General features: G+C 35.5%; 1 protein-coding gene across 4 annotated transcripts in view; it reads left to right on the top strand.

Annotated features, from left to right (window-relative positions):
• The window catches only part of LOC136845340 (uncharacterized), a 34,123-nt gene extending 16,696 nt beyond the window's left edge, over window positions 1–17,427 (top strand). For all 4 annotated transcript variants that reach the window (XM_067115570.1, XM_067115569.1, XM_067115571.1 and 1 more), the window contains exons 2-4: window positions 5,464–5,542; window positions 7,476–7,944; window positions 12,663–17,427. In XM_067115570.1, the coding sequence (XP_066971671.1) occupies window positions 7,484–7,944; window positions 12,663–15,252 (3,051 nt within the window). In that variant the 5' untranslated portion in view covers window positions 5,464–5,542; window positions 7,476–7,483 and the 3' untranslated portion in view covers window positions 15,253–17,427. The remainder of the gene's footprint in view (window positions 1–5,463; window positions 5,543–7,475; window positions 7,945–12,662) is intronic.
• Window positions 17,428–18,417: the final 990 nt, after the last annotated feature.

Here is an 18,417-nt window from a genome sequence, read left to right on the forward strand (position 1 = left end):
ATATATATATATATATATATACATGTATACTTAGGGATATATGTATATATACATGTATATATATACATATATATATATATATATATATATATATATATATATATATACATATATCATATATTGTATACTTAAAAAAGAGTAACTGAAAAGTATACAGCTTGAGGATGCTGGGTTAAACAAACAAATTCTTATTCTTTTTCCGCCATTTTAGATACCGTGTTTTTCTTATGTTGGGCAAAAGGTTTTATCCCTGGTTACAGTTCCGTCCTGATTTCAGTCTTTAATGACTATGAGAGGGAAAAGCAGCACCTGTATACACACATACACACGCACACACATATGTATACAGTATATATATATATATATATATATATATATATATATATATATATATATATATATATATATATGTGTGTGTGTGTGTGTGTGTGTGTACACTGGTGCTGCTTTTTCCTCTCACAGTCATTAAAGACTGAAATCAGGACGGAACTGTAACCCGGGATAAAACCTTTTGCCCAACATAAGAAAAACACGGTACCTATAAAGGAGGAAAAAGAATAAGATTTTGTTTGTTTAACCTTAAATTAGACCCCACGCATTTCTGCCTCTTAAATTCATGAATAGTCTTCGGCGGAACTCTACTCAGAAACAGCTGTTGGTTTTATATACTCTTTGTACCAAGTATGCTCTTTAAATAAATATATATGTATAAATGTAAATTATATATGTATACACACTATATATATATATATATATATATATATATATATATATATATATATATATATATATATATGTGTGTGGTGTGTGTGTGTATGTGTGTGCGTGTAAGAAAATAACTTTATATGATTTGCATACATTTCCTGTTGTGTTTAAATGTAATGTTGATGGAAATGGGGTCCAGGCTCGTTTTCATATATATAATATATATATATATATATATATATATATATATATATATATATATATATATATATATATATATATATTTATATAATTTTCGTTAAAAGTAATTGTTTTAGTGACATCAATAAGTTTTTGCAGGTATGTTCATGCCGACGGAGTTTTCCGATTCTCGCTCGTCAATTTCTGGTGAAAATACGTAGACTTCCTTCTTCCATTTATTGATTTTTTCGCCATTAAAGCCCATTCCTTTTGACGAAAATTGTGTGAGAGAAAAACTATTCCTAAAAAGTCAATATATATATATATATATATATATATATATATATATATATATATATATATATATATATATATATATATAATATATATATATATATATATATATATATATATATATATATATATATATATATATATATATATATATATATATATATATATATATATATATATATATAGAGAGAGACATGAGATGGGTCCATGAAAAGAGCTATTTGTAATGTATAACGACACTCGCTCAATTCGTGTGCAGAATTTCCCAAAGTTGATCTATTTCTGTCAGTTGAGAAAAAAGTCGAAAATCATCATAGAATAATCAGTTTTGCATGAAACCTAGCAAGGTAATGACTCTGTTGGCATAGTGATTATATTGAAGACGATATCATTTTCGCCTGCGGTACTGTATTCACACGAAGATTTTTAAATCCTTAGGTTATTTATCTCTGGATCTCCCTCGTCGCCTCCCCTTGTTCTATTGTTCAGGCGACCCTTCCCAAACCTCGTCCTCCTGACCACTGATATGCATTTGAAATGAATATAACAGCGGTTTGGCTATTTTTACCCCCAGGATGAATCGAAAGATTATGGCCTGATCTTGTCGTTGTTAGGGGAGCCGAAACACAGCGTGTGCTTTCAATTAAGCAGGAGGGCAGGCGGTGTCCTTTGTTAGAATAACAAGTCAATTTTTCATATGAACTGGACGAAAAATGGATTTCACTTGACTGCTCCCGGAGCAAAATATCAGAGGATTCACAATGTAATGAGTACTCGAATGTAAATGTTACGAGATTTTTTCCACTATTTTTGCCTTTCTTCTTCCCTCTCTGGAAACGCTTACTTTTGATCTTCCCAAGGATTTCAAGAAGGGATGTTACTTAGGTGTTCTGGTTATCTTATGAGATATTGCTGTTAGAGAAAAAATTATTTTTAATCAAGATTTGTCCTTTTTTTTCCCATGAGATTCGTGTAATTTACTTTGGTATTTGGTAAAATGTTCCTGCCTATGGACTTTTTGCAAATCTTCCCCATCCGTTACCGTGAAACATCTTGAATGTTGCAATGAAGTGTTACAGATCTTTCGTCGTCTCCATCATAGCTCGCATCCACAATTCACCTTTGTTTTCGAGTTGCTCGAACACTTTATAGATTTTATAGTGACGTCCTCATTCTCGCTGACCTCTCATATTCTTGCGAGTTACAGTATTCTATCAACTTTATTACTGTTCCTCTTCCATATTAAAGTTAACACATCGTAACGTCTAGCGATTGTGGTTTAATGGATTTTCAGAAACGTTGGATTTTACCTATCTTGTGCTGTTCGTTAATCTTTTGCAAAGTGCTCGACCTCCATTTTGACGTTACATAGACACGGGGTCAGTTTGCAGACGATTTATCATCCTAGCCTTCTTGGTTATCATGTATCTGAAAAAATGCTTAGTTTTCTCTCTTTCTGTGTAACTACGCCAACCACGCCTGCTTTCTGCCTCCACCCCACTCTCTCTCTCTCTCTCTCTCTCTCTCTCTCTCTCTCTCTCTCTCTCTCTCTCTTCTCCGTTTTCTCGCTGTGGCAAGTATCGATCTAGGTGACCCCTGCATTTTGCTAATAGTGCATTTGATGCTGATGCTCTGAATACGTCATAGGCTCTGGCAATCACACATTTTCTTCTCGGCAAAGAGAGGGAAAGGTTAATGAACAGATGGATCTCAGAATAAAAGATACAAACAGACAGATGCTGTCCGAAGTGAATGTAGCTCTTGGTTGATGGAGTGAATACCTCGAAGATTGATATTCTTGAATGAGGAGGACAACAGGGAAGCAGAGCTGAAAGACGCAGGATTGGCAGGGGTCAGTGTGAGTTTGAAGATGGTTGTGGGAGTGACTGTTGAGGATGTAAAGAGGGCACTGAAGAGGCTAAAGTACTGAAAGACACGGGGAATTGGCGGAAATACAACAATGCTGCGGCACGGTGGTCATAGTGCCATTAAGTGGCTGACCACAGTTTGTAAGGTAAATATAGATGGGGAAAAGGTTCTGAAAGAATATTCGTCTAAACTAAAAGTGATACAGGCCACTAAGAGAATTGCAGGGGCACGCCATTACTTGGTTTGCCAAGGACGGTGCTTGCTAGGATGTTGATTGAGGAAGTAAAGCAGATGACAGGAGGACTTTTGGGGAAGAGCATCGTGGGTTTAGATAAGGGAGATACGTAGACTAAGTTTCGCCATGGAATAGTGATGTGAAAACGCTGAAATTAAAGAAAGAAAGCTGTATTTTGCATGAAGGGCTTAAAAAAAATAATTCGATAGAATCGACAGAGAGACAATGTGGAGGGTGTAGAGAATGTGTGCTGCAGAAACTTAATTTCAGCTAAAACACGAGAGGTTAGCAATTCGCTGGTAAACCATAACACAATATTCAATCCTATTAAGATTCAATATGTACTGAGCATTTGACCTGACGCTACATAATGTTCTTTAATTGTCAAAATAAAATAGAAGCTTTGATTAATAAAGAGAAGCTGCCAATGTCATCATCCGTGAACGGGAAGACGAGGTGAGTTTTCCGGAACAACATGCAATTTCCGAAGAGGAAAAAGAAGTAAGATTGTCATGCTGTGCATTATCGTTGTCATCATTATTCAACACGAGTACATTAATGACTTTAGCAGTTGCTAAGCCAGGTCAGTCTTTTAAATACTCGTATACAAGAGCCAGTATTTTCATGGAACGAGTCACGAAGATCAATTACTTGCTAAGCAGGATTCCACAGAATAGAATGGAACTGAGTGAGAAATGACATTATCGCGCAAAGGTATGAGAATGGCTAAAGAATAGAATCTTGGTTTTGTCGAGGTCTGCCTCATTTCCCATTGAAAACTACTCACTGATCCGACTTTAATCTTGATGAAGGTTAACAGCTGCCGTCCTGTGTCAGGGGAGAGTGGCACGAACTGCATCTTATAATGTCTCGTCTTCTAAGCCAACATAGCAGGCGGCCAGTAGAGGCTAAAAATAACGAACCAGACGTGAAATGTTCGGGCTCAACAAAACTGCCATAAACACTGCTCCTCTGCTATTGGTTATTAGAAACACTTATAGTTAGTATGCAAATTCTGTTATATTATTTTTTCGAATTGTAAATATAAGAGCCATATTGTCAATGACGTTGGTTGGAACGCTAAAACAATCTTGAACACTAGTGGATTCATAACCAGTGCCTTGGCTGTCTTGAATAAAGGTAATTAGATCCAAAAGGGCATTGGAATTGTCCAGATTCAAAGTACTTAAATGAGCGTTGAAACTCCTGTCAGAAGACTTACTAAGCGGTGGAAGGATAGCTGTAAGTGTGTTACGACTGCACTCGGCATCTATACAGGTTTTAAGAACAATCCAGTTTCCTGTCATTCGGATAAGGCCTACACACACATACACACACACACACACACACACACATATATATATATATATATATATATATATATATATATAAAAGATAAACCTAGCTTCAAGAGGAGGTAACTTAAGGTAGCTCAAGAAATCATGAAAATATATACTTATCAAGACTTTTGCCACAACATTCTAGGTTTTCTAAGCTTTTTTTGATGCCATTCAGAAGAATAAAGTCCTGAGAAGTGTGAAAAGTCTCAGTCTATATGAAGTAGTTTTGTTTTGTTCCCGAGTTGGTTAAAAGTCTCGCAGGGAGCTACAATTGACGTTCAATAAAATAATTTTGACTTGGTCCATCCAAGGTGGGATTGTTAATTGTGCTCTGCAAAACTGCAGAATCATTTTTGCCTCACAAAAACATAAAAAAAAAATCCGTTAATGTAACTGCTAGTAAGTAAGCACGTTTCCATACATTGAACTTGGTCTGTTTGTCATGATATTCCTTCAGCATGAATCGTCAAACCGAGATTGACCACTGGTGCAGATGTAGTTTTCCTTGGAATTTGAAGAGCTATAACATGGGCGATGCAGTATTTTGTAATAAGATGATGGCATGAGGGCTAGCACTGGTTTTAGATACCTTAGTATTCGCATAATCGCATTCTGGTGTTTATCAGTTGGTAGTCAGAAGATTGATAGTATTCACGGCAGACCTTACCAAGACACTTTAGCTTCCAAGCTTAGCACGGTCACCGAATATATCGCCCCCCTATTCCCCCCAAAAATAGAGGCATATCTACTGACAGTTCATTTTCATTTATAAGTTTTGTTGCTGCTTTTTGGCATATTTATTACGATTATTATGATTATAATTTATTTTAATTATTGCAGGAGTAATGACAGCGGGCGATACTACCATTAATTGGGGTTTCAAATGTTTATGGCTCTAAGTGGAATCCAAACAGTACAGGTACGTAATTTTGAATGTCTTCATAAAATTTGAATTTTCTATATGGCTTTTAATTCACTTGGAATCAGACACTGAAAATAATAATGTGAAACAACTCAAGGATATGATATAGAATATTTTCTTGATGTCTGAAAAATCTTTCGATTCTGAAGATTCGGAGGAATATGTATTAAGAATACAATTGATTACACATATGCATGCCTAACTTGGTAGTACAAAAGTTGTTTTCTTGTGGAACGTCTCTAACTACTACTACTACTACTACTACTACTACTACTACTACTACTACTACTACTGGTGCAAGTATATCAGTAGACCTAAAAGCAACGCTTACCCAAATCCTAAAGGTATTATGAACGCACAAAGAGAAAAGGTGGTGACAGATCAATATCCTGAGCAGTTAGAGATGCAGACCATGCTCAGTAAAGTCCCTCGTTAAGATTAAAGAGTGAATGAGCTGATGAGAGCATCAAATTCAATTTAGAGCGCTGATAATTCTCTAATTATCCAGGTTTAATAGTAAGACTTAAAAATATCACAAGGTAATTTTAAACATTCGTACAGTATACGGTTGTTGTGAGTACACAAGTTGATGAATCTGAAATGCGATAGAGATTGTTAAGGATTGTATATCTTGTAGTTAAACAAAAGGAGGCTACGTCATATTGTTAGAAGGGATATTGAAGGCTGATTTCAAAATATGTACTGTGGGTGCAACAATGTTAGAAGAACTGAGAAAAATTGCAAGTGATATATTTTCCAGCATAATTTAACATGACAGTGCAAGATTTTATCAAAATTGCAGTTCATTTTTATTTCTCTCCTGTATATTCTTCTACTGCTGCATCCCAGTTATGAACGCAACAGCCCAAAATCGTCGTAGAACTTAACCAGTCACATACACACATGTATACATTCATAGCCATATATATATATATATATATATATATATATATATATATATATATATATATATATATATATATATATATATATATATATATATATATATATATATATATATATATATATATATATATATATATATATATATATATGTTTCTTTTATTTATGTACAGATGATGCTGCTCTTCACATTTGATTTCCTTTGTTCCCCTCAGGCTTCCCAAGAGGATTGCTCTCGCTTGTTCTTGATCATTTTAGGTGTTAAAAAGGAAGAACTGAAAAGTACTCCAGATGGAGACAAGAAAATCTGTTCATTTCGATTCTTCCAAGAACATAATTCTTTCCAATGTTTGTAGCCCAGGGCTATAAGTAAATACTGGTGTAACATGTTTTAGAAAGATCATATAATGAGGTTAACCAAGTTCACCTTCTTTAGGCGCTGCTCATGCAGACCGGTAAAGGAACTGTTATTCCTGTAGTAGAAAGCGGCAAACATGTTTTGGAGTAGTATTCAAAAAGCTGGTCTTAATCAGTTTTAATCAATACATTGCCTCATTAAATAACCCAGCTCTTATTGTGGGAATCACCAACAAAAGAATAGCCCTCTTTGTTTAAACCTTCATATAATTAACCTATAAAGTATGAACTCTGTGTCTTTTGTCTGCTGAATCATTCAGTCATGGTCGTTCAGCTTCAAGACAACAGAAATATTTGGCCAGTATTTCCTAACTATACATTTGGCCCGAAGGGAAATGTGAACATCATAAAAGACCGCTAAAGCTTTCTATGGCACACCAGGACGATCTCGCAGGTTCTTTTTAACAGAAAAATCGTACATTCACGAAAGTTTTGTCATTTTATTTAGTAATAATTCTGCAATGTGATTTTATTAGAATTATGCTAAAAATTAACCAATATTATTACTATAAGTTTGCCGTCTGATCCTTTGTTTTGATATGCTTAATAATTACATATAAGGTTAAGTCAGTCGCATTTTGCTTTGAATTGTTCATTTTCTCCTCTGCAGATTTAAAAATGACGTCAGTTACCTGCGTGCTGCTAGGCGTGGCCGAAGTGAAGCTCCCGCTTCGACGGCTTCCTCCGAACAAACGAGTTCGCGTGGCCAACATCGCCCACAGGGCTGTCTTGGCCCCGGAACCAGCTCCGGGAGAAGTCTCCGATGAACTGGAGGAGCAGCGTCAGGCCATTGGGGTGATAGATGCTTACTACGCCCTGGATGAAGTGACAGTCCAGATCGAGAGCGATCTGTGCGAGGTGAAGAGAGGGCAGGATGTCGTGGTGATGCACAAGGTTCGCGATGTCATCATCATCACGCCGATCAAGGACATTCCCACTCGGGTCGTCTACATCAGCCGAAACGACAGCTTTGGTCGAGCAGCTGTCGTCCTGCAGATGAGGTCGTCGGGGGAGGTGGAGAAGCTGCTGAGCTTCTTCCCGGAAGCTGTGCCTGCCACCGTAGGGCCTACCTTGCCGAGGTTTGCATCGTATTCTCTTTTATTCATTATAGCTGCATCAGTTGTCGTGCTGTACCTTGTATGAAAAAATTAATTTTAATGCAATGAACCTCAACACTGTTGTATTATAGATCTTGAAACAATTATAAGAGAAATAGTTTCAGTTATCTTACAAATGAACATATCTATTCAGTGAAATATATTCCTATTCCATATACAGGCTGTATTCTAATTAGTTCTTGTCTGGGAATATGTGATCTTATACTGTCAGTTACTGATTTTTCTGCCTTCCAACGAGGAACAGACTGAAATAATAGCCACCTGTGCTGTTGATGCATTACATATTACATTAAATCATTGTTAATACTCCATTTATGTAATTAGAGTGCTAAATGCTAGCATATCGCACTGGTTACTATATTTTTTTATATTCTTTTTAATGGCACTTTCCCTCCTGTACCCAAAAGCTTTCAGAAAAAGTTGGGAACGCATATTTTTTACAATTTATTTCCATGAGGATTTCGCTCATGTTCTTTCTTAGAAAGCAGACTTATTAAGTTCCTTAAATTCTTTAAGTTCACGCTTGAACAATCTCGCTGAACATGCCATAACCAATCATCCTGCAGGCAATCCTATGCCCTCCCTACCTTTTCCATCAAATGGTTCAGGAAGACTTCGTTTCCTATAGGGACGAGGTACATGAGCTTAAAGGCTACTTGCCAGGAATTTGTGGAAGTTTTCTGAGGCTGCTAAACTGGAATTCGTATGTGTAACCTTACTACACAGCTGGTTATTGTTAAATGCAGCAAGGCGGCTGTATCCTAGGCTGAAAATACTGAAATAACTGCACAAGACTAAAAATGGTCTTTAGAATGTGTTGTTCAATAAGAGATTCTAAAATAAAGATATAAATTTTTTTAGGAGATAAGAAAGTTATGGCTTATATTATCAGTGATTGAAAAATATATCCTACACCTTGCCACAGCAAGAATGTGAAATCTGACAGATAAGACTCGAGTCCCATTATGAGCTCATCTTAAATCTTTCATTTTATCGGTTTCTCAACTGTTACCAGTTTATCAGTGAACAAGGAGGCCACGATGCTATTGAGAATTAAGTGTAAGAAAAATAAGTATCTGTAGGTTGATCATGATAATCAGGACTTCATATTCTGGAGGATCCCTTTTCCTTCTATTCCAAAGACTGCTGTACAAAGGATCGTTAGATGGAACGAGAATTTACTTTGTTTAAGGCAGTTCTTTTGGCCCCATTAGTTTGTTCGTTAAGCCTCTTTTATTATTGTTATCTTCACCTTAACTTTGCCTTTGTTTCTTTTCTTTATGCGTACGTAGCTGATTCTGGATAAGTAGCATTAGCCATTTTGTATAACCGGAATAAGGGAATGTGAAACAGATTCCAGAAACCCAGAATCTACGTATGTAGCATCAGCTTGATTCTTAAGGAGTTTGAAGACAAACTTGCCTTGATACTTGTCATCAATATTTTATATGGTGGACAGTACTGGTAGCGTTCTTTAGGAGGAAGGCCTTTGCTCAAGGTTTTACTGAGCCAATTTACTATGTGGCTTACCCTTTATCCAAATTTCATTTACTTTTGTTTACTCGTAATGATCTCCACAACACCTGGAGTCTAATGCTTTCTGATTACCAGAACTGGACCGTTGGATTGTGGAACATGTGGAACAGTCTCCCCTGGGGATGATGTGGAATTGGAACTTCAAAGTCCAAGTGAAGATGCAACGCATTGCTACCCTAAAACAATTCTGCTTGTATTTTACTAATTTACTTACATTTTTATTTATTTATTTATAAATGTGTTAATATATTTTTTCTTTTCTAATAACTTACCTCTTTTCTCTGCATTTTCTGTTGCCTTCTGTGACTTCTTTCAAATGAACATCATATTTGTTGGAAGCCTGAATTTCAAGTCAGTGACCCTTATGGGCATGCTCCATGTGAATAGGGTTTTGTTCTGAATAATAATAATAATAATAATAATAATAATAATAATAATAATAATAATAATAATAATAATAATAATAATAATGGCTTCTCCAGAGCATCATTTTGGGTAATGATCTTTCCTAACTCAGTGAAATATTGAAGAATTCTTTGTCATTACTCTTGATATTTCAGAAGCCACTGATTCAGTCCAGCATGGGGCTTTTTCAGCCAATATTGTATTACCATTTACATATTTGATTGTCCCCATTACTTTGTGTTGAACATCTATACTACCTGGTAGGATTCATTGTTTGATCTCTCTTGGTAAATTGATATTTGTTCTATTTTGGATCACTACAGATGTTACAGTAGGCAATCTTACACCTAGCCCCTGTTCCTTTTATGAGGGTTCCATAATTTTAACCCATTACTCTTTACTAGTGGCATATTTCGGACCATCTCTCCTTCCTAATAATAATAATAATAATAGTAATAATAATAATAATAATAATAATAATAATAATAATAATAATAATAATAATAATAATAATAATGGTGAAAAATTCGCAATGGCATCATTGTAAACATATATTTAAAATATATACAAAACGAAAGCTTTGGAGAACCTGCTCGATTCTCCTTGAGAAGAAGATTCGAGCAGGTTTTCCAAAGCCCTCGTTTTGTACATACATTTTTAATATATAGTTACACTGACACCATTTTGGATTTCTTCACCGTTTTATTGACTCATGCGATAATGAGATCTTTATGATTATAGTAATAATAATAATAATAATAATAATAATAATAATAATAATAATAATAATAATAATAATAATAATAATATCAAGACCTGAAAATCAAAATAAGGATAAGGGATATGCCAGTGGAAATTGTACCCATAATCATTGGAACACTAGGCACGATCCCAAGATCCCTGGAAAGGAACCTGGAAAAACTAGATGCCGAAGTAGCTCCAGGACTCATGCAGGAGAGTGTGCTACTAGAAACAGCGCACGTAGTGAGAAAAACGATGGACTACTAAGGAGGCAGGATGCAACCCGGAACCCCACACTATAAAAACCACCCAGTCGAATAAGATGACTGTGATAGATGAAATAATAATAATAATAATAATAATAATAATAATAATAATAATAATAATAATAATAATAATAATAATAATATTTTATTTCGAATATAAATTCAAATACATTATTTTATGAGAAAAACAAAAAGGCCGAGAGGCTACAATTTTGATATATGATTATACAAAAGAATATTGACAGGAAAAAATACAAATATCAAAACGGAAGTAGGAATCCTAACCACTGTGTATCTTAGCAGCATAAGTAAAAATCTTAAGAAAAGTGGTATAAAATTGCCTAAAAAGCAAGCAAAAAAAGAGGTTCAATAAAAACTATATGTTATGCTCACTCTACATAATAAACATATTGCACACATCATTCCCGATGTAAAACATAACAAAGAAAAACAGTTACACATACTAGTAGAATATTCTGTATTCATAATGCAATGGTATCAAAAGTTTATTTAATATCTCCAGTCTCTGTTTGAAACTTTATACTGCATGGGAAGCACTGTTACTGTGGGGGGGGGGAGGGAACCCCTTCAGCCCCCTTTTTGTATCATTATGATGCACTCATAAGCTTCATAAAGTTTCCTCTGTGTAGTTGTGCCATAGTGAAAAACATTGGCATAACAAAAGTATGGTGGTAATTCATTCCTGTAAAACATGGTAGCTCTCCATTATTTGTAAACTTCCTTTAAAGTTAATACTTTATCTCCTTTAATAGTCATTTCAAGATTGTCAATACACCTGTATTCAGCAAGATGAAACTTGGTAAGTTCAGACTTGGTCAGTCAGATGTTCTTCCCATCTTTGATAATGTCTTGTCCAAGTTACTCTTGATACCTAAAGAGCATCCAAATTACTTAGCAAGTTGGAGCATTGTTCAGGATTGTGTCTTTAAGAGCACAGAATAAAGTACTGTACAATAATAGAGATGGCTAGAGACAAGCTGTTTGTCATAGTATGCTAAGTGATATAATCTCTTTGGAAAGTATTGGAAAGCTATTAAAGATATGAATCTTTGTGATGAGTTTTTCAATTCATTCATTCTGACAATTATAGATTAGTATTTTTTATTTACGTTCCCAGAACAAAATGGTATGTTATATGAGGAATCATGGCACCATACAATTAAAGACATTGGCCTACTTACAAATCATTGTATAAGATTTTTTTTTTTTTTTTTTACAAATCACTGACTACTTACAGCTTCCAGTTCAGATGTTCAGAGTAATGGTTATTAATCATTTGCATTCATGAATAATCTTACATACGATATTTTAAGCTATAGGAGAATTTCATGTCAAAGTATGCTACTTCAATATATGGAATTCCCAGTTTTTTCAGGCTTTCAAGTAAAAAAGTTGTTATTCATTAGTTTATACAAGACTTGGGTTCATGGACTTGTATATGAAAATTTTTAGTTACTGAGGACTCTGACCTTTCTTAATGAACATTTTTATCATAACTGTAGTAAGGTTTATTAAATTGATCAAATACTCTTATTTTTCTTAACAAATAGAAATGATTAAGACCTAAGTACATTTTTTTTGTTTGCACAACTAAAGAAAGTACCAGATTTGTTTCTTCACGCAAGCTATTTAGATATATTTACAGTATATAGAATTTGATGCTGTTTATCATTTGGTTGTAAATCAAACTGACTTGCATTCATTTTCCAGCAATGAACTACAAGTCCAGACACAACGGGAGCCCAAGTCATCCTGGAGTAAGGGCATGGGAAAGAAATTCACTTCAATGTTTGCATCCCTCACAACGTCCACAGGAAGTAGAAAATCTTCACCAAAGGCTCCTGGTAAATTGTCACCATCTCCGGATACTCCAGAGCCGCCAACACCAGAGGCAGTGAGTTCTTCTGATTCAGAAGACGAGCTGGAATCAAATCCTGATGACACAGATTGTCAGTCGGAGGGGAAGTACTATGAGGATATGGGACTAGATGCCAATGTGCAAGAAAGGCTGTATGATGATTCTATAGAAACACTGTCAAGGAACAGCTCTTCTTCTGCTGAGTCTAATTCTTTGGCAATTGAGTGTGAGCTTCGATTCTTCCTTGAAAGCGACAAAGATTTTGTGAAAACACTACAGAGCTTGGAAGATGACAGGGAACAACTGGCAGGACCTGATACGCCTCAGTTTATCAGAGAAAATCTGACCCTGTTGTTCATGCAAGTCAAGTCTCTTATACGTTTGCACACAGAACTACATAGTGAATTTCAAAAGAGTGGCGCTAGTGTTAAAAAGATATGTGAAGCCATTACTCGGCATCAAGATGATTACGAGAGTTATGTTTATTTCATGGAAAATATACCAATAGTTGACAGAATCATCCAAGATCACATGGATTATTTTAAAGTTCATATGCCAGAGCTACCAGAAAAGCTGAGAAAACCTCGAATGAGATTACATTACTACGTACTGACACTTGAGACTATACACAAGAAATGTTCAATCTCTGCAGAAAAACAGGTCCTTCAAAAAGCCATGGAAATTCTGAAGGTTCCTCTGAAGAAGGCAGACTCAAAACTCTTTCTTGGTGCTGTTACTGGATCACCATTCGATATCAGTGACCTAGGTAACTTGATTCGTCACAGTGATCTTCAGTTACGAAAAGGAGGAGACTTGCCACGTCGCACTTATCATGTTTTGGTTCTGCAAACTTTGCTCATATTGACTGTGTCGCGAGGTAGAAATTATCAGTATGTCACAAGTTTTCGTATGGATCAAGTAGGCCTTGGAAAGCTTGAAAGAGGTGTCATGTTCACTCTGCATGTTAGGAATGGGCCTAGAGGTTCTAGTGTACCTCATGTGTTTAAAGCTAAAAATATCAACGTACAGCAGCAATGGATAAACGTTTTAAAGGAGATCCTCAGTGAAAGAGTACAAACAGTAAATTCCAGGAACAGTGCTATTGAAGGAGAATCTGGTGTATTATCAAGTGTGAGGCGCAGCAAAGTACGACGAGGGCAGTCTTTTGAGAAATCTTCAATGAGAATAATATCTCCAACCCCAGCTAGTGATTCAGATGACATTGATGAGGAAAGGCCTACGTTAGGAAGAAGTGTTAGTGATGGATCACACTTTGGTGGGAGGCATATTATGATCAAGAAGAGCAATAGTAGTATATTAAGCCGCAACAAACCACTGATAAGGCAACAGAGTGCAACTTTTCCAAGCGCCAATCAAAACTCCATTAACTGGAAAAATTCAGAAAGGCTACCACCCTTGACAATTGAGGCAGTGTTCCCAAGCCTTCAAAAAGTAGTCCTCTATGAGAAAGAATCTCTGGAAATTAGTGAGAATCATTGCTCTCAAATAGCTACGTTAGCAGATCATGAGAAGAAATATGTTCATGGTGTTAATGAACAACTTGGTACTTTTCTTAATGATGAATTCTCAAAGCCACCCCCATGCATTATAAATCACATGAGAGCTCTGTACGCCTTTCATTCTTGTCATTTTGCTCCACTTCTGCTGACAGCATGTGATACAGGTGACCCAGAGGAAATTGCCCGTTGTTTCACAGAGAATGCAGAAGAATTTTTAGAGCTTTACACAGTTTTTCTGGCAGATCGTGCTCGTTACGATGAACAGATGAAGGAAATGGATTTGCGTAATATTTATCTGTACCCAGTCTTACATTTTGAATTATATTTCAAAAGTCTTACTAAGTTTAAGAGACATGATAAAGATAAGGAAAAGAATTTTATCGAAGAAGCCATTGAAGTTCTTCATCAGTGTGCTTTGGAATCCAATAGAATCCTGCTAACAGAAACTATTAGTGGAGCTCCGTTTGACTTAGGTGAATGTGGGCCCGTTTTGCATGAAGGGAAAATTAAGGTGCGTCAAGCAGGAATGATTCTGAAGCAGGAAATGTATGTTGTTCTCCTCAACACACTGATTCTTCTCCTCGAGCCACGCATTCCATGTTACAAGTACATCGACTCAATTCGTATGGACACTGTTGGCATGGGACCATCCCCAGATTCTCTCACTTTCCAACTCGAAGTGCGAACAGAAGCAACAAAGACTTTAACCTACAGTTTCAGAGCTCCTTCTAAGGCTGCAAAAAGTCAGTGGGAATCAGAAATCACCAAGTTGCTCAACAAACAAGTGGAACTCCTGAAAGAAAGGCTAAAGAAAAGATTAGGAGATGACGAAGGCAATATGAAATACATTGAAATGAAAGGAGACACTGACCTTCACAGAATACATCCAAGATTAAAAACACCTCTTGAGACATCGCTCTGACAAAGGGAGTGTTTTTACTCATGTGATGAGTCATGTGGCAGTGGGACTGAGTAGTATTAAGCCATGCCTTTTGATAGTGTGTCTTGAAAGCCGTTGTTTTTTAGGTTTTATAAAATGTATTAAAATCACATTTTGAATATGGGTGGAGAGTGGTGGTACTAAATGAAGTGAGAGACAAGGTCTGCCATAAGATAATGATTTAGTTAAAATTATTTTTGTTAGGCATCTTAATAATGTTTCATTAATCTGTATATGTTTGCTTCAACTGTAAGTGTTACCTGTGAAAAAGTTGTTTAAACGTTTAAAGCATCATGGAATAGTTCACTCAAAGAAAAACTGAATGCTGTCATGAAAGATACAGAAAGCTCCAGCTTTGAAAATGGGTCACTTAAAATGGTGGCAGAAAATGATGTGTTATTGTAATATTCTTGTAAGTTTGAAAGAAAATGAAGGTCAAGTCCATTGTTACTGTGAGATGTGCACGTTATGAATAATCAGAACATGACTTTATTTGATGTTATTACTTAAAGAATAATTACTTTATTCATATACTTAAAGTTGCTGGTATTCATGAGGAATTTTGTCTGTCTGTCCACTCTACTATATCAATGGAAGAGTAAGCTCTGCATTGCACTTAGATGTTATTTATATATCATCAAAGAAGACTTTACTACGCTCTCAATGATAGCTCCCTTTTGAACTCCTTGGCATACATTATTTTGAAAAGTCACATTTTTGCCTCAAAAAAGTAACATTCTATATAAATGTATTCAAGGCTTCGTTCAGTTTCTGTTTTGAGTAGAGCACACTTTAAAAAATGGAACTAATATTATCTTTCTTAATATGTAGGGCTCGTGTGAAAAATGCACAGATATTTCCAGGCTGTAAATGCTCCTTTGGTGTAAGTTGTGTTCTGATTTTGTTAAACGAATTAGGTACAGTGTAGTACAAAAGTAGATCCAAGAGGACACACTAGCATCACTGACTCCTTGTTTGTCGTATCTGTCGCGATGCATTCATCATTCATGGGAATTATAATTCTAGTATTAAATCCAACACATCAGTGTTTGTCATACTCATCCTCGTATTGTATGAGGTGTTATGTTGTGAAGCACTCAATGAAATAATTTAGTATATGTTCTCTACATGTTATCTGTATGCTACTTTACAACAAGCTACAATGTGCCAAGAGTTTTTGATGATTACTTTAATTCATTTAGGTAGTGAGATTAGATTTAGAATTTTAATTGAAATGACAAATACATTCAGTTATTGCACAGTAAGTTGAAAGAGCAACAGAAGCCAACATGAGGTTGAAACGTAATCAGGGGATGAATGACTATCACAGTAAATATGATTCTTTTCAACAAAAGCTTGCAGCTCATCTAATATACATGTATATATATATATATAGATATATATTCAAATTAACAAATTTAATAAGTTATTAAAATTCTTTATTGTATGATATTTACAAAATGATGACTTTTAAAGATGAGTCTACAATGCTAAGTGCCAAATTAGTTTGTAAGATTCTAAGTTCTGCAAAACCACCTTTTGTTATTCTTTTTGGGGCATGATGGTTGTATATCCTCCAAGAAGATATCACTTTAATTTGGGATTTCCTTTTATAAATGATTAGTCGAATAAAAATTGTATATAGTGATCAGTGCACTTGCCTTGAGTTATTCAAGCTTATTGGACTGGATAATGCTGCTTTAGATATTTTAAGAGCTGCATCTTACATGCACATTTTCAGGCATCTTTTAGTATCTTTCTACCAGTATTTGTACTAATCAGTTGTTAAATTGTTTATATTAATACAAAAGTAAAGTTATGCACGGTCATTAAAATATCACAAAAGCACAAATGAGTAATGACAACATTTGTTAAAGACAATGTCACACAGGATCATTTTCTGGACACTTTTGGCATCTTGTTACAAGAAATTGTGCTAGGTAGCCAAGACTGTGGCAGAAACGAAGTACATGACATGACACTGGTGAATCGTTGACTACCTAAAGACAGAAAAACCCACTAGTAATAATGCAAGAATGAATGTTGAGTGCTTATTCATGAGCATACCTTTGCTCAAATCATTAATTTGATCCTGGAGTAGGTTCTGCTGACTGGAAGCTGCACTTTTGAACCTGAATAAACATTCAGCTAAAGAAATGTTCTTGTTTTGTACTATAAAAGTGCCCTTTTTTCACGCTAAAGGAAGTTCTTCTACACAAGGTGTAGTAATGGGATCTTCTCTTAGAGTCCCATTTGCTAATGTACATGAACAAGACGTAAAACAACATTTCCTAACTGTGATGGGATATACTACAAACCTATTAATACTCTAAGGTGCCTTAAGACTGTGTGAGAATGGAGTGAGTCCTATAAACATTCAATCAGCACACCTGTCCATTGCACTAGGTGAAGTCTCTCAATAGAAAGCGAGAACAATTCTAGCAACTTTTAACGAATAATGATAGAAGAGTAAACTCATTGAAAAATGTAGAAATTCAGTACATAGACCACAGCTAATAACAAAGAATTGCAAGAAAAAATTATGAACCACCAATATATAATAAAGTTACAACCTTCAAAGATGAAATGAAGGCATCTAAGAGAATATCATCAAGATTATTTCATACTACTCACATGAGCAAAAGCCCTTGCTGACATAAAGTCAGCTTAATCTAACAACAGGAGAAAGAGGGATGACTCTTCATGAGCCCTATAAGAGTATCTCTTAATCTTCAGCTCACAGTAATGAGGAATCATCAAGGCCCTCGTAGGGAAAGAACAGACGGTCAACATTGCTTAAAAATTTTCATGTCCAGTAAGCAACGGTAAAACCCTTACACTCGGCCATCTTCAGCTCACTTCTGCAACTCTATAAAGTTAAGTATACCTTAGTTTTACCAGACCACTGAGCTGATTAACAGCTCTCCTAGGGCTGGCCCGAAGGATTAGACTTATTTTATGTGGCTAAGAACCAACTGGTTACTTAGCAACGGGGCCTACAGCTTATTGTAGAATCCGAACTCTGTAAATATGCTTGGTCATTAAAGCCATGCTATTTCAGTTTCTCTACAAAGGCCATCACTTATCACGCAGATATCTTCCAAATATACATTACCTTGGCATGTAACTACAGATTGCTAATGGCAG

Source organism: Macrobrachium rosenbergii, chromosome 13 (assembly GCF_040412425.1).
Source record: "Macrobrachium rosenbergii isolate ZJJX-2024 chromosome 13, ASM4041242v1, whole genome shotgun sequence".
In the NCBI taxonomy this organism is placed as follows: domain Eukaryota; kingdom Metazoa; phylum Arthropoda; class Malacostraca; order Decapoda; family Palaemonidae; genus Macrobrachium; species Macrobrachium rosenbergii.